This window comes from Leucoraja erinacea, chromosome 21, assembly GCF_028641065.1.
Source record: "Leucoraja erinacea ecotype New England chromosome 21, Leri_hhj_1, whole genome shotgun sequence".
In the NCBI taxonomy this organism is placed as follows: Eukaryota; Metazoa; Chordata; class Chondrichthyes; order Rajiformes; family Rajidae; genus Leucoraja; species Leucoraja erinaceus.
In genome coordinates this window covers 5,637,749-5,660,316 of record NC_073397.1, presented here as the reverse complement: position 1 = coordinate 5,660,316, position 22,568 = coordinate 5,637,749, and the positions used below count along the sequence as shown (strand labels likewise).

Genomic DNA, 22,568 nt, shown 5'->3' with positions numbered 1-22,568 from the left:
GTGGGTTGGAACATAATGCAAAAATCATAGAAAGCCTGCAGAAGTGATAAATCTGAAATAAAATCTGGAAATCTGAGGATGTTTGGCAGACCAGGTAGCTCCGGCAGAGAAAGAAGCAAAATTAATCCACCCACCCCCACTTCCTGCTCTTCCCCACCTTGCCCCTCTCTCCACTCAAAGGCAGCCAATAATTCAACTCATTCCACAGTTAACAACGATGTATCCCCCACATTGTCAACAATTGGCTTATCACGGAACCTCCCTGCCTGAGGTTTTCTGTGCTAGTCCTGATTTGTCCTGGTCTTTTCTTGCTTCTAGTCCCACTTTCTTCCCCCCCTCCCCCCCCCCCCCCCCCCCCCCCCCCCCCACCCCCCCCCCCCCCACCCACACACACACACAAACCCCACACACATCACACACACACACACACAATCAGTCTAAAGATATATCTCCTTAGATGCTGTCTGACCCGCTGTTACTCCAGCATTTTGTGTTTATCTTTGGTATTAACCAGCACCGGCTGTTCCTTTTTATTACATTATGCCGATAAGATTTTCTTTGTTGCCTTTAGTGAAATGAAATAAAATAGTATCAATGTTTACAAAAAATATTCTTGAAAAATAATTATTCTTGGGCGTGAGTCTGGGGTTGAGTCTCCTGGGTTTGTAACCATCTGCAAAAAAAAATGCAGTATTTACTATGATGTGTAGGAAGGAACTGCAAATGCTGGTTAAACCGAAGATAGACACAAAATGCTGGAGTAACTCAACCGGTCAGGCAGCATCTCTGGAGAGAAGAAGTAGGTGACGTTTTTGAACTGTCTGAAGAAGGGTCTCGACCCGAAACGTCACCCGTTCCTTCTCTCCAGGGATGCTGCCTGTCCCGCTGAGTTACTCCAGCATTTTGTGTGTCTCTTTCGTATTTACTTTGATCTGCGTTGCGGTATTATTTTTTCTAAAAAAAAAGTTATGTAACATGGTTGGATTAACACCACTCACAAAGAAACCTGAAAATGAACGGCGTGAATGGGAGTTGAGGCTGGAAAGCCCCCGTGAAAATGCCCCCGACAGGGGTGGAGACAACTGGTTTCCTATAAATGTCTCTCTGTCCGAAGGCAGCAGAACAACGCAGCTGTCGAGTTATTGTTGTTTCAGAGCAAGAAAAGGATTCCTTTCCAGACTGTGAAAGTCATTGACATTTATTAAAGGGCGATACTGGCGAGAGATCTGGCCGAAATGATGTGTTCACGCGCCCTGTTTTGTTGCATTGTATTACTGTTTCAGGTAAGCAAGTAGATTTTTTAAAAAGCCTGTTTCAAATCCATTTAGAAGCTTAAATCATGCCATTGTTTTCGCTTGTTTCATTTCAAAAGGTTACTTTCACGGTAGCTATTTCATTTATTTAAGAAGGAACTGCAGATGCTGGAAAAACGAAGGTAGACAAAAGTGCTAGAGAAACTCAGCGGGTGCAGCAGCATCTATGGAGCGAAGGAAATAGGCAACGTTTCGTCCCTGAGTTTCTCCAGCAATTTTGTCTCCCTTCGATTCTCCAGCATCTGCGGTTCCTTCTTGAACATAGAATAGACCATTGTTAGCTAGGGCAAGGTGGTAACGAAGAAAACAAAGTATCAGGAGGACAGTCAGACTGGTCGGGAGAACTAGGATGGGGGAGGGATGGAGAGCAGTGGCGGACTGGACAGGGTGTCAGCTTGCCCGATGGCAAGTGGGTCCCTGATGAAGTGATAGCAAGTGATGGCAAGTGGGCCCCTGTTAAATGATTGCATTGTAGTTGTGGGTGGGCCCCCTTTGTCTCCTGGCAAACAATATTTTTAGACCCAGTCCGCCACTGATGGAGAGAGAGGGTTACTTGAAGTTAGAGAGGTCGATATTCATACCACTGGGGTGTAAACTGTGAGTTGTGGCATCTGATCTTAAATGAGGGTCGTGCGTTGGGGCTGAGCCAGGTAATCGCTGCACCTTGGACGAGGGATGGGGGGAGAGAAAGCCAATTGCTGAGAAAGCCAGGGTGCTCAACAGAAGCGAGAACGAGTGAAATGGCGAGTTCCCTGTACTCGATCACTTGTTGAGCCGGATGGAGCCACGGCGCGGCCGGTTTTGCAGAGAGAGGCGACCTCGTCGGCATCCCCGGTGTCAGTGCGGGCGGGCAGGCAGGAAGATGCGGCAATGTGGTCCTTCTTATTCAGCCACCAGGTGTGTGATTCAACGCATATTCGCACCGTGCCGCCGATGGATCGTGTTTCCTTCACGAGTGGTGCATCCGTGGGAGCCTCGTGTTGATAAAAGTCTTGAAGTTATTGTTTGGGAAAACGAATAAAAGTACAGATGTTGGGATTTAAAATGAACCCGAAAATGCTGCAAAAACGCAGCCAGTCAGTCAGCGTCTCTGGGAAGAGAAACTGGCCACTGTTTCGGCTCGGTTCCCTCCCTCGCGGTGCTGACCCGAAACTGTGTCTGGTTTTGTCTTTCCCCGAATGCCGTCTGAACTCTCGCAACATCTCCAATTCCACATTGATTTCTAACTTCAAGTGACCCTTGCATCCCTTCTCTCCCCTTCCCACCCCCATGCAAGTCGTTGTACTAGTTTCAAAGTCGTCTTGTTGAGTCTCATTATCTGTAACAGTGTTTCTGGGCCACAGTTTAAGAATAAGGGGTAAGAATTTTGAACGGAGACGAGGAAACACTTTTCCTCACAGAGAGTGGTGAGTCTGTGGAATTCTCTGCCTCAGTTGGTTCTCTGGATGCTTTCAAGAGAGAGCTAGATAGGGCTCTTAAAAATAGCGGAGGCAGGGGATATGGGGAGAAGGCAGGAACGGGGTACTGATTGAGGATGATCAGCCATGATCACATTGAATGGCGGTGCTGGCTCGAAGGGCCGAATGGCCTACTCCTATTGCATTGTAACCGTAGCCCACAGCTAACAATCACCTGTCTTTATCATTGAAAATCTATTTATTTGTAATATCTCTCTATTTCGTCTAGCCCACAGACTAACAATCCCGACCTTCACCTATTCCTTTTCCTGCTGCCTCATTACGTTTTTGTGTCTATCTACTGTTTTTCAAAATCTTTCTTTGGAGGTGAAGGCAGCAGGGCTGAAAGGGGTTCCTCCAGCTTGTGCTGGAGGATCAGAGTCTCTCTGGGATAGGGGTCATCGTCTATACACTCTCCATCGTTTCTCCCTTTCCCCTGACTCTCAGTCCCCACCCAGAAGGGTCCATTTCGACCCAGAATCTTCCTCCTGAGTTCCCCCAGCACTTTGATTTTTGTGTGTGTTAGACATTCAATGTTGTTGAGTCAGTGTGGCTCCAGAGATTCTGCCAATGCACATAGTGTTAAGTTAAGAATAGCAAAGAACTAAGCATCATGAATTAAATCAGCAGCAGTTCCTTCCTACACATAATTGCAACAATTAAAATTGAATCAATGTTCATCTGACTGAATCTGAACTGCAGATGCTGGAAAATCGAAGGTAGACAAAAGTGCTGGAGAAACTCAGCGGGTGTAGCAGCATCTATGGAGCGAAAGAAATAGGCAACATTTTGGTGTATGTGGCAGGAATCGAACTGCAGTTGTTGAGGTATGAGTTGATTTACGTCATGATCAGCCTCTCAAAGCACTTCATCACCACCGACATCTGTGCCACTGGTCGATAGTCATTGAGGCATGTCACCTTGCTTTTCTTGGGCACCGGTATTATTAATGCCCTTTCAAAGCAGGTGCCTTGAGAAGAGAGGAACTGCAGATGCTGGTTTAAACCGAAGACAGACTTAAAGAGCTGGAATAACTCAACGCGATAAGCAGCATCTCTGGAGAAAAGAATTTGTTGACGTTTCGGGTCGAGAGTTTGAAGAAGGGTCTCAATCTGAAACGTCACCTATTCCTTTTCTCCAGAGATGCTGTCTGACTCACTGAGTTACTCCAGCATTTTGTGTGAATGCCTCGGGAAGAGTTCTATCAGACTCTTGACCAATATTTCTATCCCAATCATTGCCATTTAGACAGGCTATTGGGTAATTAATCCCAGTGTCATTTTTAAAAATCTTACAGTAATGCATATTGAATGCTGTACCTCCTACTTCCCACCCACGGTGACTCCAAGCAAGTTCTTTTAAACTTTGCTTAGCACCGAATGACAGCAACTTACCAAAGCTGAAGTAAAGTGAGTGTAAGTGTGAATGTACACCTGTATACCACTTGTGAAAAAGTGAACTGCCATCAGAGCAAAGTATGCAATGTAATTTACAAGTTGGGGAGTTCCGTTCGACAGCAAGCAACAGAGTTGGCAACAGCTTTGTGTCTCTTATGGGAGTTCAGCACTGTTTTTGGTAGCTGTAAGGGGACTTTTGTAAGTAAAACACCCTTCCTCACCCTGTATGCTGTGGTTTAATAAACTTTCTGGGTGTATTTATAAAAAATAGATGTTGTGGTAAAGTATTTGAAGCAGAACATTTTAGCCAAGCACAATGACAATGAAATAAAAGGGATTGATAAATTACTACTGGGGCGTTACAAATTGAGAAAAGAGCACCATATTGAAACAGATTTATTTGGGATATTTTGATAGGAAAAGTTCTCGATCTGCTTCATTTGTGGGATGCCGAGCAGCATTATTTTCATCTCTCGCTGCCCCCTGAACATGGGTGGTGCATTGGTGGAGTTGCTGCCTTAACAGCGCCAGAGCCCCGGGTTCGAACCCGACTAGGGGGCTGTCTGTACCTTCTCCCCGTGAAGGCGTGGGTTTTCTCCAGGATCTTTGGTTTCCCCCCCACAGTACGATGACGTACAGGTTTGTAGGTAAATTGGCTAGGTATCAATGTAAATGTGTGGGGACGGTGCGGACTCGGTGCGACCCTTTGTCCTTCGCCTGTTTCCGCAATGTATCTATAAAGTAAACTAAACTAATGTCAAGCATTTGAAAGAAATAACAATATCACAGTTGCTTCCCTTGTACTGGCTGTACAATTAGCTGTGCCAATTGTGGTTAGTCACATTCATGCCAGTTCCTTGTCTGTGCTTTTGTCTGATGTATACAGTACTTGCTATCTGCAATCCTTGCTTCTTATTGACTAATTTTTGGGAACGTTTTTCTCATGAAGTTGTATCTGCCATCAGCCATATTTTATATGATTCCTCTTAAATCCAAACCATTTGAAGTAGGTGCAGAGATCCCACCAGGCTTACCACAACCCACGTCTCACCACCAACTTTATGTGATCTTGCCATTTCTTTGTCTGTTTCTTCCTAATTATATTGATTAGGTTAACAGAATGCAGGTGGGTCAGTTCGGAACTGGATAGGGGGCATGGGTGCGATGTGGTGAATGAATGGAGAAAAATCAGCATGAAATTAGCCATCCTATGAAAACCTATTAAGTGCATTCATCTGGTGAACTGGGGGGATAGTTCAGGACATATTTTGTGTAGGAAGGAACTGCAGATCCTGGTTTACACCGAAGATAAACACAAAATGCTGGAGTCACTCAGTGGGACAGGCAGCATCTGTTGGATAGAAGGAATGGGTGACGTTTCAGGTCGAGACCCTTCTTCAGACCAAGATTCGGGGGAGAGGGAGATAGAGATATGGAAGGGAAAGGTGTGAAAACGAGAGATCAAAGGGGACAGAGATCAAGGAACATGTAGAATGGATCATTGTTAGCCGTGGGGAAGGTGACAACGAGGCATACAATCAGTAACATTTAACCAACACGACAGTGAAACTAGGAGGACTAGGATGCGGGGTGGGGGGGGGGGGGGGGGGGGGGGGGGGGAGAGAGAGAGCGAAAGCAAGGATGTGTTTGCAGTCATGTCTTAATTCTCCAGTTACAAGACTTCTCTGATCTCAGTGGCTGTGTGACATGAATATTTGGGTTAAAATCAGGTCTCTGCCCACTGGCAACAATTTCTTGCATTCACAACAGCACAGCATGTACTAATTATCAGTATTAGTAGAAAGTATAATTTATTGTACATTTAAATGATTTATAGTTCTTTGCGAGTGAATCATGTTGGATGAGATTCCTTACGGTAAAGGAATTCCCAGATATGTTCGAAACCACTGGATCGTGTGGGATTTTCCCATAAAAAAGCCCCACAGAGGACAGATACTGTACAAGCTCGGTTTGACTAGCCTTTCAGCTTTCTCTCGGCTATCCTTTCTGCTTCCTCTTTTGCATAAAGCAAACCAGTCTTTGCGAGGTGGGGCAAGAACTAAATGAGTGTTTGATTTCAGGGAAGTAGAGATAGACAAATAATGTTCCTAAAATGTTGTCAGGCAGAACCATTATGCAAACACAGATATATATATATGGACTGTTCTTATTCACACTCTAAATGGTGCGGTCATCTCATCAGCTCCAGTTTCCAGAATACCAGTTTCTTACGTCAATAATTGGGCTAAATCCAGGTACATTCCCACAAGCAAAGGAGGGAGTAGTGTCATTCAGGCCAAATCACAGATATATCTTAAAGCTGCACTGCAGGAAGCTACACGGCTTAATATCAGCTTCCATTGGTGAATGTAATGATCTAACAAACAGGTCTGGTTAGCCTGGTTGACCTTGCTAACCCTAGTTTATGTTCACAAGTGATAGGAGCAGAATTAGGCCATTGGGCTCATCAAGTCTACTCCACCAATCAATCATGGCTGATCTATCTCTCCCTCCTAATCCCATTCTCTTTCCTTCATCCCCTAACCCCTGACACCCGTACTAATCAAGAATCTATCAATCTCCGTCTTAAACAACCATGGACTTGGCCTCCACAGCCTTCTGTGGAAATTCCACAGAAGTTCCTGGGTGAAATTGCACATAAAGCAGTGGTATTGTAACAAGTGGAAAAAAAGTATTACATGATACCCGAGGAGGCCAAGGAGAGTTGATGAAGAAAATACAAGGATTAATTCTACACCTGGAATTAAGATGTGATCAGGTATTACTTGATGTATTCAAGAGAGGGTTTGGTATAGGTTTTGAGGTTTAACAGAATCAGGAGATATGGGGAGAAGCAGGAACGGCGTACTGAGTTTGAATGATCAACCATTAACATATTGAATGGCAGTGCTGGCACAAAGGGCTGAATGGCCTACTCCTGCACCTATTTTTGATGTTTCTATGTTTCTACGATGCTGATACAGGAGCAATTCCATTCATTAAAACAATAAACTGTTATCTCAATAGGCACAGGAATTAAAATAATTGCTGAGCTGTATTGCATTTAGAATAGATCAGATCAGAACAGAATGGAATAGGACAGAAGAGAATAGATTGTCTTACCATTTATAAATAACACCGGAACATCCCAGTGCATTTTGTTTGGTACTTTATAAATAAAGCATATTTACCTCTCAAATCGTTAACACTGGAAGGAAAATGGCACAAGACACATTGGTTACCCGCTGAGATATACACTGCTCTGGTTTAAAAACATCAGATGTTCCTTTATCACCGCGGGCTTCACATACTGCACTTTCTACCTAATGAGATGGTTGGGTACCTTCATTGCATGGATAGCAGCAAGTCTTAATGCGAGTAACTCTCCACCACCTCTCGAGGACAGTGCAAGGTACGCAAGCAGGAAACAAGAGAGAATACAAATGAGTGAGTTCTGATCAGACTCAGTTCAGGTATATCCACAGAGTTATAACCAGGAGGTTTCCATATCAGTTTCAGACTGTTAATTAGAAGTCAGCGGATTTTTCTCTGCTACCAGTTTGAGTTATTATTTAATCTTTCTTTGATTATGGAGAGAGGAGATTGTTTCCAATATCTGATTTACAGTGACACAGCAGTAGAGTTGCTGCCTTACAGTGCTTGCAGCGCCGGAGACCCGGGTTCGATCCTGACTACGGGCGCTGTTTGTATGGAGTTTGTACGTTCTCTGTGACCGCGTGGGTTTTCTCCAAGGTCTTCGGTTTCCTCCCACACAATAAAAGAGGTACAGGTTTGTAGGTTAATTGACATGGTGTAAGTGCAAATTGTCCATGGTGTGAGTAGGATAGTGTTAATGTGCGGGGATTGCTGTTTGGCACGGACTTGGTGTGCCGAAGGGCACCGTGCTCTATCTTTAAACTAAACTAAACTAAACTAAACTAATCTGAGTCTAAAAGTCATGGGGGCCGGGCCGCTCCCAATCCAGGACTGGTGGAGGTAATCCAGGCCAAAGCTTCAGCACAGTTCATGGGCTACTCCTCACCGTCTGCATTGTGTTTGTCAGATACATTGTTAAGCTGAGGACCCACATGGCTTCTCAGGCAACCAGAGAACAAACCATAGTCAGAGAAGAGCTGAAGTGTTCTCCTGATATCCTGGATATCTGCAGACCCTCACCACCAGAAGCAGATAGCTGCTTGTTCAACCTTCCTGTTTCGGGGAACTTGCTGAGCGTAGGTTTAACTGGATATGTTTTAAGGCAAAGATAGATAGATTCTTGGTTAGTGCAGGTGTCAGGGGTTATGGGGAGAAGGCAGGAGAATGGGGTCAGGAGGGAGAGATAGATCAGCCATGAGTGAATGGCAGAGTAGACTTGATGGACCGAATGGCCTAATTCTGCCCGTATTGCTTATGAACCATGTGGTCTTGCTGCTCAACACTGCCTACATCTGAAATAGATCAGCCTCGATAAAGTGCTTTGAAATATGTTGGAGATGTTATGGGTTCTATATATAAATGAAAGTTATTTATTTGTTGGATATTAGTACCATTTTTGATTTGGGTTTTGGTCACTGATACCGTCTTGTGAAATACTGTACATGTTGGCTTTTGGTTACTGAACTAGGTCTTTCAGGTCTGTTGTTGTCAAGTAACTGAGTCAATGCTTAGGGATTAGAGAATCTTATTACCTTTCAGATCAACATAGAAACATAGAAACATAGAAATTAGGTGCAAGAGTAGGCCATTCGGCCCTTCGAGCCTGCACCGCCATTCAATATGATCATGGCTGATCATCCAACTCAGTATCCCGTTTTTCCCAATGTTAAAAATGTTAGCAATCTCCCCACTTTGTTTCTAAAAGCTCTGTAAAAAAAGAGAAATTCATTTGCATTGGATACAACTGATACCTATAAGAGTCTTAAGAAAGGTCTTGACCCGAAACGTCACCCATTCCTTCTCTCCAGAGATGCTGCCTGTCCCGCTGAGTTACTCCAGTTTTTGTGTCGATAGAAACATAGAAACATAGAAATATAGAAATTAGGTGCAGGAGTAGGCCATTCGGCCCTTCGAGCCTGCACCGCCATTCAATATGATCATGGCTGATCATCCAACTCAGTATCCCGTACCTGCCTTCTCTCCATACCCTCTGATCCCCTTAGCCACAAGGGCCACATCTAACTTCCTCTTAAATATAGCCAATGAACTGGCCTCAACTACCCTCTGTGGCAGAGTGTTCCAGAGATTCACCACTCTCTGTGTGAAAAAAGTTCTTCTCATCTCGGTTTTAAAGGATTTCCCCCTTATCCTTAAGCTGTGACCCCTTGTCCTGGACTTCCCTAACATCGGGAACAATCTTCCTGCATCTAGCCTGTCCAACCCCTTAAGAATTTTGTAAGTTTCTATAAGATCCCCTCTCAATCTCCTAAATTCTAGAGAGTATAAACCAAGTCTATCCAGTCTTTCTTCATAACTTGTCTGCTCTTTGGAAGGCCTTCACATAGTTCCACTCTTGCTGTGTTATTTATATTATCTCACAATATCTTTCATTTCCAAAATATATTCAATTTGCTTTTGCTTCTGCATCGATCTCTGAGTTCTAAATCCCAACATTTCCTTTTGCAAATAAAAAATGCTTCTTGTCTCCCCTTGGCTCTTTTACTAAATTACATTAAACTTGTAGCATTGGTTATTATCCCCACCTAGTGCATGTCTATTTACCCTGTCAAAACCTGTCTTACAATATTTAACCAAGAATTAACGACAGCAGTTACAGCTGCATAAAGATTATGTGTATATGCTGGTTGAGACCCTTCGTCAGTCAACCCGAAACGTCACCCATTCCTTCCCTCCGGAGATGCTGCCTGTCCCGCTGAGTTACTCCAGCATTTTGTGTCTATCTAGTCCATAAAGAGTAAGATCCATGAGTTATCTATTCTAAACATATCTAAATACAGAAGTGTCAATTCCGTTACCAAAATAGGTGTACAGAAAGAGATTAGTGTCACTTGTGATGTTTGTGTTGATGTTTTAGCACTGATTTTTAATAGGAAACACGTTTTAATCGAGGGGGAGGTGGGAGAGTAAAGAAAGCTGGAAGAGAGGTATAGGTAGATACAGGTGAAGGGGAATTTCAATATGGAGATGGTTGGACAAAGGCAGGAGATGAAAAGACAGAAGGTGTGAACAATGGAATTACAAATTGTGAAGCTGAAATGTAGGTGAAAGGGGAGGAGGAGAGGAGAAATAGGTGCAGGTGCAGGTGAGGCATAGGGGGGGGAGGGGAGGGGAGGGGAGGGGAGGGGAGGAGAGGGGAGGGGAGGGGGGGGGGGGGGGGGGGGGGGGGGGGGGGGGGGGGGGGGGGAGGAGGAGGGGGAAGGAGCGTGTTTATGGATACCTAAATTAAGAGAATTCAATGTTCATACTTTTGGGTTGTAAGTTCCCAAGCAGAATATGAGGTGTTGTTCCTCCAGTTTGTGTGTGGCCTCACTCTGGCAATGGAGGAGGCCCAGAACAGAAATGTCAGCATGGAATGGGAGTTAATATGGTCAGAAACTGAGAGATCCAGAAGACCGATCGCAAGTGTTGGGTGAAATGTTCTCCGGGTCTACGCTTGGTCTCAGCGATGCACAGGAGGCCAGGACTCTGGGTGCAGCAGATGAGGTTAGAGGAGGTGCACATGAACCTCTGTCTCATCTGGAAGGACTGCTGGGGTCCCTGGATGGAGGTGAGAGAGGAGGTATAGGGACAGTTGTCCAACCATCTGTCTGTCAAAAACCTCCCTGACCTGTATCCAGAAGGGCCTCGACCCCAAACGTCACCTATTCTTTTCCTCCAGAGATGCTGCCTGACCCGCTGAGTTACTCCAGCTTTTTAATGTCTGTCTTCAATCTATTATCTGCCAGGCTTTGTCCAGGTATATTATATCTATATTTTAAGTCCTGATGTGCTTGTATAAAATGTATTTATTAAGGCGTATGACATGTGAGTCATTACCGGTATTTGTCATTTCAATAGCTAAGCTTTAAACTAAAGGAGGAACTTCTAAAAAACATTAGGAAATGAATACAAGGCATACACTTCCCTTTAGTGTAACACATTTTACCTGGCCGACAAATTGGCCAATTTCTAAGTGGAACAATATTTTTTCAATGGTTTACAGGTCGAAGATAAATCTCTTGCTGTTTTTCCAAATAAAATAAATCCTGAGGAAAAACATGAGTGCCAGCGTATGGGGTGATCACTGGCTGGTGGGCCGAGGGCCTGTTTATGTGCTGTATCTCTAAATTCTAAAGTCCAGTCCACTGCATGAGTGTTGGCTGGGCCACAGCCAGGATACTGTAGTCTGACTGCAGTTTGCTTATCTAGTTACAGGAATGTTTGTGGAACGCACTGTTTGAAGTGTGGAGACACGAATTACCCGAGAGAGCTCTTGTTCTGTGATCTACAGAGCTTCAGATTGAGAGCTGAGAAGCGGGATTTGTACAAAAAAGAATGTTACGTATAAAATGGGCCAAATTATTTCCTCCTGCTCCGCGGGATTTGTGAGTTTATGAAGAAATCTCAACAAGCCTGCTGGATGTAACCTTTGTAGTTCCAGTTAATCCACTTGCTGTTTGTGATTCAGAGCGTGTCTAGAATGACGTGTGGTAATTTTCCAGGTACAAAGAAGTAATTGTTTTCCCGCACTTCACATGAACGCTTGCAATTTCTTTGGATTTCCGAGGCTGTGGCTTCTCTGAGAAAAGCAATTCCTCTTTTTGAAGCAGGGGAACAAAGTGATTCACAAACACAGATTGGAAGTTTATGAAATGACTGTATGTCCTTTAATTGGCAAAAGCATCGTCATGACACTGCGGCAAGTTTGTGGATCTCTGTCATACCGCACATACAGGCCCTTCAGCCCACCATATCCTTCTCGGACACATTCACCTAATCTTTATTGTTGCTGTTCCCTGGGCAGGTCCTGCCTGAGGCTCAGAAGAACTCACACTTGGGTTCTCTTGCTTATCTCTCCCCTTCAGACTTAAATCGCAAGCTCCACAGTATTGAGGCAACAACAATTTTGAAAGCGGAAATTGATAGGTTCTTGATTATTAAGGAGTCAAAGATTACAGGAAGAAGGCAGGAGAATGTGTTTGATATGAAAAAGTAGATGGGCCATAATTAAATAGTGGGACAGACCAAATGGCCTTATTCTGCTCCTATGTTTTATGATCTTAACTGAGACCTTTCTTTGTTGGCTCTGCATTGAGGTGGCACACAAAGGGAAGCATGCAAAGGCCATTTATTGGCGACCAGTATCCCAAATCTCAGGACCATGCAAAGATCCTTCAGTGTACCTCCCGCACCTCTAGGACCCATGAATTTCTATGCCAGAATTGTCAAGGTCTTGGGACGTAAACAAACCTGCCAAATTGACAAAGATTTAATTCCATCTGGTTCTCTTGACAATAAGTGTAGGAAGCAACTGCAGATAGACACAAAATGCTGGAGTAACTCGATGGGGCAGGCAGCATCTCTGGAGAGACGGAACGGGTGACATTTTGGGTCGAGACTGAAGAGGGGTCTCGATCCGAAACATCACCCATTCCTTCTCTCTTGACAATAAGATGGTTTAAGTTTAGATTTAGGTTTATTATTGTTACCTGTACCAATGTACAGTGAAAAGCTTTGTTCTGCATGGCATTCAATCAGATCAGGTAATATATATACGCATACAATCAAGTGAAACTCAAGTACACTAGGTGGCACAAAGGAGATGATACATGGTGCTGAATATAGTTCTCTGCAATGTAGCGCATCAGTTCCATAGACTAAATCCAATGTCTGCAATGGGATAGAGGTGAATCAGATAGTATCCTAGCTTATGGAAAGACTGTTCAGAAGCCTGATACTAGAGGGGATGGACGCTATTCTGTTATGGAGCACCTTTAATAACAACAACTTGTTCTTTTAAGGGGCACCTGTGACCTAACAGACCATTCCACTTTGTTGGAGCGCCTGCAAATGTAACTCAGCACCAAGCCAAAGAAGTGGTCTTTGGGACGTGTTCGGGGGATTGCCGTTGTCTTTATCCAAGGAGATGTGGCCAGTTATCATTATGGACCTGACCGGATTGTTGATATTGCTTTGATTTCTCTTACAGTGTTGTCAACTTGTCTCGAGCAGTAACTGCAACCCTGAAAACCAATACGCAAAATTTGGCAAGTGCTGCCAGAAGTGTTCGCCTGGTGAGTGATAATATTAACAAGTTAATCTGGGGACTGAGCTTTAGGAGCAGGAGAAGGCCATTCCGCTCCTCATGCCTGTTCGGCCTTCATAACCAAGCTAGGGTTGATCTACAAATTAACGGCATCTATCCACCTTAATTTGGTTCTATAGACACCCTCATTGGAGGATGCCTGTAAAGTGTCATGTCAAGCAAGCCCAGTCCTGCATTTTTCATTCAGGTGAGGGATTTGACCCAATCCAAGGGTATCAAAACATTAAGCACAATTCCATTCAGAGACGGACATCGAATGCTGCTGGAAGGTCATCAACTCAGTGACAGACGCTCTTTGGTCTGCCCAAAACCTGTTGACCTCCCAGTGGAGCGAGATGTCCGTCGGGGAATGTTGCTGACTGGCCCGCCCCAGACTGCAGGAGTACATGCTAAGGGACGCACTAAAGCTCGGTGCAGCCAACGCCAAGGCTCGGTGGGGGAGGACCACGGTCTAGGGTTCTTCCGCTGTTGGACATAGAAACATAGAAAATAGGTGCAGGAGGAGGCCATTTGGCCCTTCGAGCCAGCACTGCCATTCATTGTGATCATGGCTGATCATCCCCTATCAATAACCCGTGCCTGCCTTCTCCCCATATCCCTTGACTCCACTAGCTCCTAGAGCTCTATCTAACTCTCGCTTAAATCCATCCAGTAACTTGGCCTCCACTGCCCTCTGTGGCAGGGATTTCCATAAATTTACAACTCTCTGGGTGAAAATGTTTTTTCTCATCTCAGTCTTAAATGACCTCCCCTTTATTCTAAGGGGGGGGGGGGGAGAGATGTCCCTCGAATAAGGGAAGGGAGTTAACGCCAGTGGGACACATGAGTGGCAATGATGTGTGGTAAAATTGTGTAAACACCATGTAACGACAAATTGAATGTATGTACAGCCTCCAAAAATGTCTGAAGAATTTTCTGCACAGTTCCTGTATATTTATTTACTTGAATAAAGTACTTTTTGATTAAATAAAACCCTAATTCCAATCATCTGTAAACCAGTTGGCGAATCCATTTGGATCAGGATCACGCTCATGCTGACCTTGTGGAAGTGTCTGTTGGGTTGAGGCTGTGGGTGATTTCAGAGGTCTGAATCGGTTCACCTCGCGATTGTATTGGTAAAGAAAAGGCAGGTTTAGCTGTACCGCTGGGCGTGTCCTGTGCTGAGGATGTTGACCGTTTGTTGTCTGCAGGCATGTACGTGAGCAGTGAATGCACACAGGACAAGGACACGGAATGCCAGCACTGTGGTCCTGATCGTTACCAGTCCCAGTGGAACACATTGCACCACTGCCAGATGCACAAAATCTGCACCAGTAGTAAGTAGCAATTATTACTGCTCGTCTAATTGAGTAGGGAGAGTTAGCTGATCTTCAGTGAAAAGTACCAAGCCATGATGGGAAAGAACTTTCGCAAAGTTTATTTAAAGATAAAAACGTTTTTGCCTAATACTTAGCGAAAACATTGCTGCTTAATAATCACTTTTAGTCCTCCCTCTGTCGTAACAAATAGGTTGTCTGATTTAGTTTAGTGCGGGTGTCAGGGGTTATGGGGAGAAGAGGGTTCAGAGGGGGGGATAGATCAGCTATGATTGAACGGCGGAGTAGACTTGAGGTGCTGAATGGCCTCATTCTGATACCTATCACTTATGACCTTTTGACCTAATGTGCTGCCACCTCTAATTCTTTGTTTTTATGCCCCTCTTTGTGTAGATGGAGGATTTGTGGTGGAAAAGATTGGCACCAGTACCAGTGATACAGTCTGTCAGTGCCAGGTTGGGAAGCACTGTGTCAATAAGGACTGTGAGATCTGTGAAGTGAACAGAGTGTGTGAACCTGGCTACGGAGTTGTGCGCAGAGCAGGTAAATCCCCCGACCTCTGGAACATACAGGGAAACAAACGACAGCAGCCACAGCCGGCCTTCAACTGTATCAGACAATTTCCAAGGAGTTCCCTCCTAGATCGAATTAAATTAATTGAATGAATTAAATGATCTAGTATTTTCAGCAAAGAGAATTTGCGGTTAGATTATCTTTATAAAGTTCATAAATGATAGGAGCAGAAATAGGCCATTCGGCCCAGCAAGTCTACTCCATCATTCAATCATGGCTGATCTATTTCTCCTTCTTAACCCCACTCTCCTGCCTTCTCCCCATAACCCTTGACACCCGCACTTCTCAGGAATCTATCCATCTCTGCCATAAAAAAATCCACTGACTTGGGCTGCACAGCCTTCGGTGGCAATGAATTCCACAGATTCACCACCCTCTGACGAAGGAAATTCCCCCTCATCTCCTTCCTAAAGGAACGTTCTTTAATTCTGAGACCATGACCTCTGGTCCTAGACTGTCCCATTAGTGGAAACATCCTCTCCACATCTGCTCCATCCAAGCCTTTCATTTACAGTTTCATCTGCTGGTTCTTTTCAATATCTCTATGATCCTTGGAAAATAGTTGGTAACAGTTGTAAATGTGTGATCTAAATGCCTCCTATCTCAGGAGAATTCGACCAATAATGTCCAAGAACCCAGTGTTCCCACAAATCTGCCCTCTCTTTACTTCACCAATGGCAGAAATGCTTCAGCTGTAAGCACTCAAATCCCTTTGTTCTCTCCATCTTTCCCATTTAAGATATTCTTTCAAAGTTAACGTTCACCAAATATTTAATCACCAGCCCTGTGGGTGTTCCTCCTGCTTATGATTCATATGTATTTGTATTGGATTATGAAGTGCAAAGTAATTTAGTGTGGTTTAACACATCAAAGGCGGCGTGATTTTAACGAGTGACACGGCAAGGTTTTGATCAAATTGTTGACTGCATTATTTCTAAACACTTTGCAATGAAGTACGTGGAACATAATTTCATATCAGGCTTTTGTTTTCCTCAGAGAGTGGAAATTTCACGGTCCCCGTGTGCGAGATGTGTGAGGCTGGATATTACTCGAATGTATCTTCTAACCTGGAACCCTGCAGGAAATGGAACGAGTGAGTCTGGCACTGGATGAAGTTTCTAGGATATAATGTTCACACATCTCAGAAGTAGTTTCACATACAGTAGAATTATCCAAAGCAAGTAGGCCAGGGGTGGGTAACCTTGTTGTGCTGGGTCCCATGCCTGTGAACGGTTAGAGGGCCACATCTATCGCCATGGTTAATAAACTTTGACATATTTATATATTTAAGAAATATTATGTCTACTGAAGATAGGAATTAGTTTGAGACACTGGTATTGAAACAACCCTCATGATCAATTTTGCATTTATTGTCACTGAACCAGTGAAATTTGAGTTACCGTATTTCCCGGCGTAGAAGACGCCCCCATTTTGAGTTGCTACATTTTGGAATAAGGCTGGAGGGACAGCATCAAGGGTTTGGTTTAGTCAGTAGAAAGGAAGATGTGAAACTCCTTCGAGGAGGCAATGAGGACCGGGGAGCCTCCATCTTCGCCGGTCCCACAATGCACTGTGCGGTTCAGGTCTGAGGGACGAGGACTTCCTGGCTCAGGGAGATCACATAACGGGGGAGAGAGAGACCCCGGGGCAGAGCAGCCAGATTTCCGCCCAGTAGCTACCCGCCAACCACCACCTCCACCGGTTGTACTTGTGCCGAAGGACACCGTGGCTGGCCAATGGGCCGGCCGGCAGTAGGCGCTGAGGTGGCGGCTGGTTCCGCTGTTCGTTCTCAGCGGCCGCTCACAGCCGCCCGAGCTACTGAATGAGTGAATGAGTCGCTCGCAGGATCCCCGACCCCCACCTTCTCAACGCTCCTGCCCTCCCTGCAACTTTACCCCTGGCGACCCAGCTAAATTTGCTACTTTGTGCAGCCAGGCAGTGCTGACCCGGGCCAGACTCCCCACATGCTGTGAAAGGAGCTCTTCCCCCCCACCCCGGTTGCCGACTCCCTGTAGTAGGCAAAGATCTTGCCTAATGTGCACACAAGACAGAAATTCTTGATATGTGTGACGGGTGGCACGGTGGCATAGTGTTACTCCCTCACAGCACCAGAGACCCGGGTTCGATCCTGACTACGGATGCTTGGCTGCACAAAGTTTGTACGTTCTCCCCGTGACCTGCGTGGGTTTCCTCAGAGATCTTCAGTTTCATCCCACACTTCAAAGACATACAGGTTTGTAGGTTAATTGGCTTGGTATCAATGTAAAATTGTCCCCAGTGTGTGTAGGGTAGTGTTAATGTGCGTAGATCCCTGGTCAGTGGGCTGAAGGGCCTGTTTCCGCGCTGTATCTCTAAACTAAACTATGTTCTCGGGCAAGGAGGAGGTGACTGGACTGATGTTGTTCAGGAGTGCCAGTGCAGGGAAGGATGCAGAGAGGGGAGACGGTACTATCAAGCATGTTGCTAGTGAATCAGCTGGGATGAGTGTTCAGAATGTAGGTGCAATTTAATGTTTCTGCATTCTTACAATGTTCAACTGATTTATTCTTCCCAGCGGCAGAGTTAAATCTCAGGCACTTCCATTTGAATGTATTCTTAGATATCAAAGAGAAAGGCTGTAATGGGAAAGCCAAGGTACTGAAAGAGTATGTTTTAATGGAGGTTTGCTGGACATAAGGGATAGGTTTTAATAGGTAGACTGCCCCTAGTGTTTTATATTAAAAAAACTGCTGGAGGAAGTCAGCAGACCAGGCAGCATCTGTGGAGGTGAAGGGAGAGTCGATGTGTCGGGTTGAGTCCCTGATACACATTGCAGCATCAGCCGTCTCCAGTTGTACTTGAGGCAGGGGGTCTGAGTGGCGGAGAACTGCAAACGGGGAGGAAAATAACGGAGGTATTTCCTGTTTTTGCCTCTAGCTGTGGTTCACTCCAGATGCTGGTGAATGGAACAACAACAAAAGATGTGGAATGTGGTAAGTTCCACTTTAGAGATTTTGATTTACCAATTCATGTGCCCAGTTTTCCCAATGTTAAAAATGTTAGCAATCTCCCCACTTTGTTTCTAAAAGCTCTGTAAGAAAAGAGAAATTCATTTGCATTGGATGTAACTGATACCTATAAGAGTCTTAAGAAAGGTCTTGACCCGAAACGTCACCCATTCCTTCTCTCCAGAGATGCTGCCTGTCCTGCTGAGTTACTCCAGTTTTGTGTCTATCTTCAGTTTAAACCAGCATCTGCATTTCCTTCCTACACCTATAAGAGGGCATTGGAGGTTGTATCTCCCACACTGGTCACACTTCTCACTTTGGGAAGTCGTCTAGGAAGGATTACACTGCAAGACAACCAGTGTTTTCTCAGCTACTCGACAAGTACTGGAGTGTGTAGGACGGAACTACAGATGCTGGTTTACACCAGAGATAGACACAAAATGCTGGAGTAACTCAGCGGGACAGGCAGCATCTCTGGAGAGAAGGACTGGGTGACGTTTTGGGTCGAGATCCTTCTTCAGACTGATGTCAGGAGAGTGGGCGGGACAGGGATAGAATCTAGTCGGAGACAGTAAGACTGGTGGGAGAACTGGGAAAGGGGAGGGGATGTTCTTAAACTAATCTAATGCTGGATTAGAACTGCTCCTGTTTATACCCAAACCTAATGAAAGTAAAACCAAGACTGGGGTATGAAACTTCAAGTTGGTGCATGGGGGCTTGTTGATATTGTTCAGCCTCCTGTTGTGCCCCAGCATAACACTGAGAGTCTGACGAAGTGTTACCTTTGCCTTTTCTTTAGCGATGCTGCCTGACCCGCTGAGTTAGTCCAGGTTTTTGTGTCGATCTTTGATTTAAACCAGCACCTGCAGTTCCTTCCTATACATAACACTAAACTAGTGAGAGAGCAGGTGGCAAGTTGTGCTTCCTTTCCAAATCGGTTTGTTCCTCAGGGTAAGTTCTCTCTTCATCCACCAGTGGGCGCAGTTTGCCAGCGGACTGGACCTCCTGTCTTCCTCTCTGTGAGGTTGCTGGTGAAACCTATTCTCAGATAGCAGGTCCTACAGCCCCACTCTGCCACACAGGGTTGTCTAGCTCTGAGGTGGGAGTTCACGTGACCTGTGTAGGGAGGAACTGCAAATGCTGGTTTAAACTGGAGAGAAGGGATGGGTGATGTTTCGTGTCGAGACCCTTCTTCAGACCTATTCGCTTGTCCTTTACATCATGGGGGAGTCAAATAAAGAGAAGGCAAGCTGCCTCGCTATCCCTTGGACCACCAAGCCACCAAGTCTGGGTTCTAGCAGAATTTGGTTATACATTCATCCATCTTACAGACAAAATGTAAAAGCAATCTAAACTATCATTTATTAAAGATTCTTGATTATTTATTGCTGTCTATTCTGCATCTTTTACTCTCAGGGACACTGGAAACTCCATCCAAAGTGGTCTTAGTTGTGATCATTGCACTCCTCAGTACAGTACTTACTGCCATCGTACTATCCTTCGCTATTTACTCTGCACACAATCAAGGTGAGTAGTTAGAGCAGTTCATTGTGAATATTTGTTAACGTATTTTGTGTCAGAGGACTCAATCTTGGCCTCGGTCTGCCTTGTTCTAGAACAGGGAGGTGCTGGGCGATGGGTACATATCCTGACTGATTGTGTGTTTTTTTTTGGTTCTTTCAGAGAATCGGACCAAGATACGGGGCATTATTACCAGGCTGGTAAGTTGTGTTGTGAATAAATCAGTGCACAAGGCCAGTTTACAATGGACATGATGATGATTAGGGGAGCGTTGACTCTTTGAAGGGAGGTGTCACTAATGGTGATCGAGGGAGGGATCACTAATGGTGATCAGGGGAGAGGTCACTAGTGATCAGCGGGGAGTTCACTAGTTATCAGGGGAGGGGTCACCAGTGACCAGGGGGAGGTCACTAGAGATCGGGGAGGGGTCACTAGTGATCGGGGGTAATGGTGGTCAGTCAGTTATGTGATGATTAAGGAACTGGTCGCTTGTGGTGACCGAGAGTCACTGTAGACGAAGGGAGAACGTCACTGGTGGTGAGTCGGGGAAGTTGTGGTGATTGGGTTGAGGCCACTGATTCCAGTTGAGGGAGGTCCCTGATCTTCATGGGCGGGTGGTCTGGAGGGAGTGGCCGACTCTCAGAAGAAGGTCATTGATTTGAGAAGGGGTTCATGTGGTGAATTGGAGGTGACTGAGAATCGAGGAGATGTTGGGGGTCGTGGCAGCTTGTGATCACTGGAGGGATGATGGGTGGTGAGTGGGGCAGAGTGACCAATGGTACTCTGGAGTGGGGAGGTGTACGGGCCAGTGCCAACCAGGATAGGCACGGCTGAGGGCAGTGTCTGGTGGTGGTGTTTGCCCAGTAGTCCCGTTGGCACAGTGATGTGACTGGCGTTGCAACCTGCGGCAGGGACCGGCCCATATGCCCCACTGGTGGGCGGAGAGCCACCATCACAAACAAGAGCCTTTCCGCTCTGTGCTCTAGTCTACCCTTCCGTAATCTGACCCAGGCTTTCGTATATTTCAGGTGAAGTGCAGCAGCGAAATTCAATATCCGGTCCAGGAGCTGACGGAGAATGGGAATATAGTGACCACAGCTGGGGAGGATGACAAGAGCCCGGATGTGATGACTGAGCTTCTGCCGGTGTAGACTGCTGCTGGAGGGAGGACTATTGACGGCTGCAGCAGAGATGGACATGGCTGTGGGGTCTCTGTGATTGCTGTGGCTTTCTCCGTCTTGCCCCGCAGCTGTGAAGTTATTAACCGTGACATGTTAATGCTGACCCAGTGACATTCAGCCCTGGGCTGCGTCTGGTCACAGTGCGATGTCATGCATCAGCGGGCCCGGTGAGGGAGCACATAGACGGCTGTTTCACTTGCAACGCCTGGACTTATCTTTGCTTTTATGTGTGGAGGCGATAACTTGCCAGATCCAAGATGTTTGCTCCAGAGGAACATTCCACTTCACCTTTATTTGCTGACGTTCCTTAGCAACCCTCCAGCCTGCTTCGAGGCAACTAAGTGTGGATGGAGGAGCAACAGAATTACTTCTGCAGAGATTGCATGTGGAAATAATCCTGTGGGCGCACGATTGGACTTGCAGGCAGCTTTCATTTCCCTCCCATTAGTTTCCTGCCCTTCCCTGCGCCCTCTTTCCCCTTCAAGTTCCAACCCCCTATCTCCATTCACTGTGTATTCCACTAGTGGTTCATGCTGTCCTGTGTATATATATATATTTTTTTATCAATGTAAAGTTTATAATAAATGTAAAATGTTAGAGACTCACGTGATGTAATTGGTTGGTTTAACACAAGCATGTGGGGCTGGGTTTCATGTTTGTTACTGCACAGTGGCGCAGCAGTAGAGTTACTGCCTTGCAGCGCCAGAGACCCAGGTTTGATCCTGACCATGGGCCTACCTTTTCCTGTGATCGTGTGGGTTTTCTCCAGGTGTTCCAGTTTCCTCCCATACTCCAAAGACGGGCAGGTTTGCAGCTAAATTAGCTGCGGTAAAAATGGTAAATTGTCCCTCGTGGGTGTAGGATAGTGCTAGTGTAAGGGGTGGTCGCTGGTCACCGCGGACCCGGTGGGCCAAAGGGCCTGTTTCCCGCACTGTATCTCCAAACTAAACTAACGGAGACTCTGTGAAACTGACTGATCCCATTCAAATGTATATGTCCGTGATTATTTTTAGACCATTGCTTCCATAACAAGCACATGTTAAGTCTGAAGAAGGGTCTTGGCCCGAAACGACACACATTCATTCTCTCCGGAGATGCTGCCTGTCCTGCTGAGTTACTCCAGCTTTATTGTGTCTATTTTATGAACATCTCCCCAGTCAGATGGGACCATTAAAACCCACTCTTGGCACACCTCAGTCCTATTCTCGGTAACTTGAAAAATGAAATAGCAACCAGTTGAGATGGTGAGACTAGGAATAAGGCGATAGGCCAGATGAATGCGTGGGTGTGGGGACAGGGATATGTGTTTTGGGGATTATTGGGATTTCTCCTGGGGCACGGATGAGCTATACAAAATGGATTGGGTTGCATCTGAACTGGAAGGTGGGAGACCAATAACTTGGAGGGAGTTTGCTAGAGTTACTCTGGAGGGTTTAAACTAGATAGGCAGGGAGGGGGGTCCCAGAGCACAAAGGTGGCAGATGAAAAGGTGGAGACAAATGCTGTGGTCAAAGAGAGGTTAGCAGGCAGGACAGGCAGGACAGGCAGGACAGGCAGCGAA

General features: G+C 45.6%; 1 protein-coding gene across 2 annotated transcripts; it reads left to right on the top strand.

Moving 5' to 3' along the window:
• The first annotated feature begins 832 nt into the window (after nt 1-832).
• On the top strand, nt 833-22,001 carry LOC129707181 (tumor necrosis factor receptor superfamily member 5-like). Of its 2 annotated transcripts, none has more exons than XM_055651987.1 (9): nt 833-1,283; nt 13,313-13,397; nt 14,620-14,745; nt 15,139-15,288; nt 16,315-16,411; nt 18,235-18,290; nt 19,722-19,832; nt 19,989-20,026; nt 20,855-22,001. In XM_055651987.1, exons 1-9 carry the CDS (start codon nt 1,236-1,238, stop codon nt 20,975-20,977), a joined length of 834 nt encoding a protein of 277 aa, XP_055507962.1. In that variant the 5' UTR covers nt 833-1,235; the 3' UTR covers nt 20,978-22,001. The 2 variants fall into 2 exon arrangements, with proteins under 2 accessions (XP_055507962.1, XP_055507963.1); XM_055651988.1 differs by lacking the exon at nt 833-1,283 and adding an exon at nt 11,642-11,825 and having other exon boundaries at nt 20,855-22,000.
• The last annotated feature ends 567 nt before the right edge of the window (nt 22,002-22,568 follow it).

Excerpts from the sequence above, each read along its gene's own strand:
- LOC129707181 (XM_055651987.1), top strand. The coding sequence starts at position 1,236 with ATGATGTGTTCACGCGCCCTGTTTTGTTGCATTGTATTACTGTTTCAG. Across the intron at positions 13,398-14,619 it reads CTGCCAGAAGTGTTCGCCTG|GCATGTACGTGAGCAGTGAA; the intron begins GTGAGTGATAAT and ends TGTTGTCTGCAG. Across the intron at positions 14,746-15,138 it reads GCACAAAATCTGCACCAGTA|ATGGAGGATTTGTGGTGGAA; the intron begins GTAAGTAGCAAT and ends CTCTTTGTGTAG.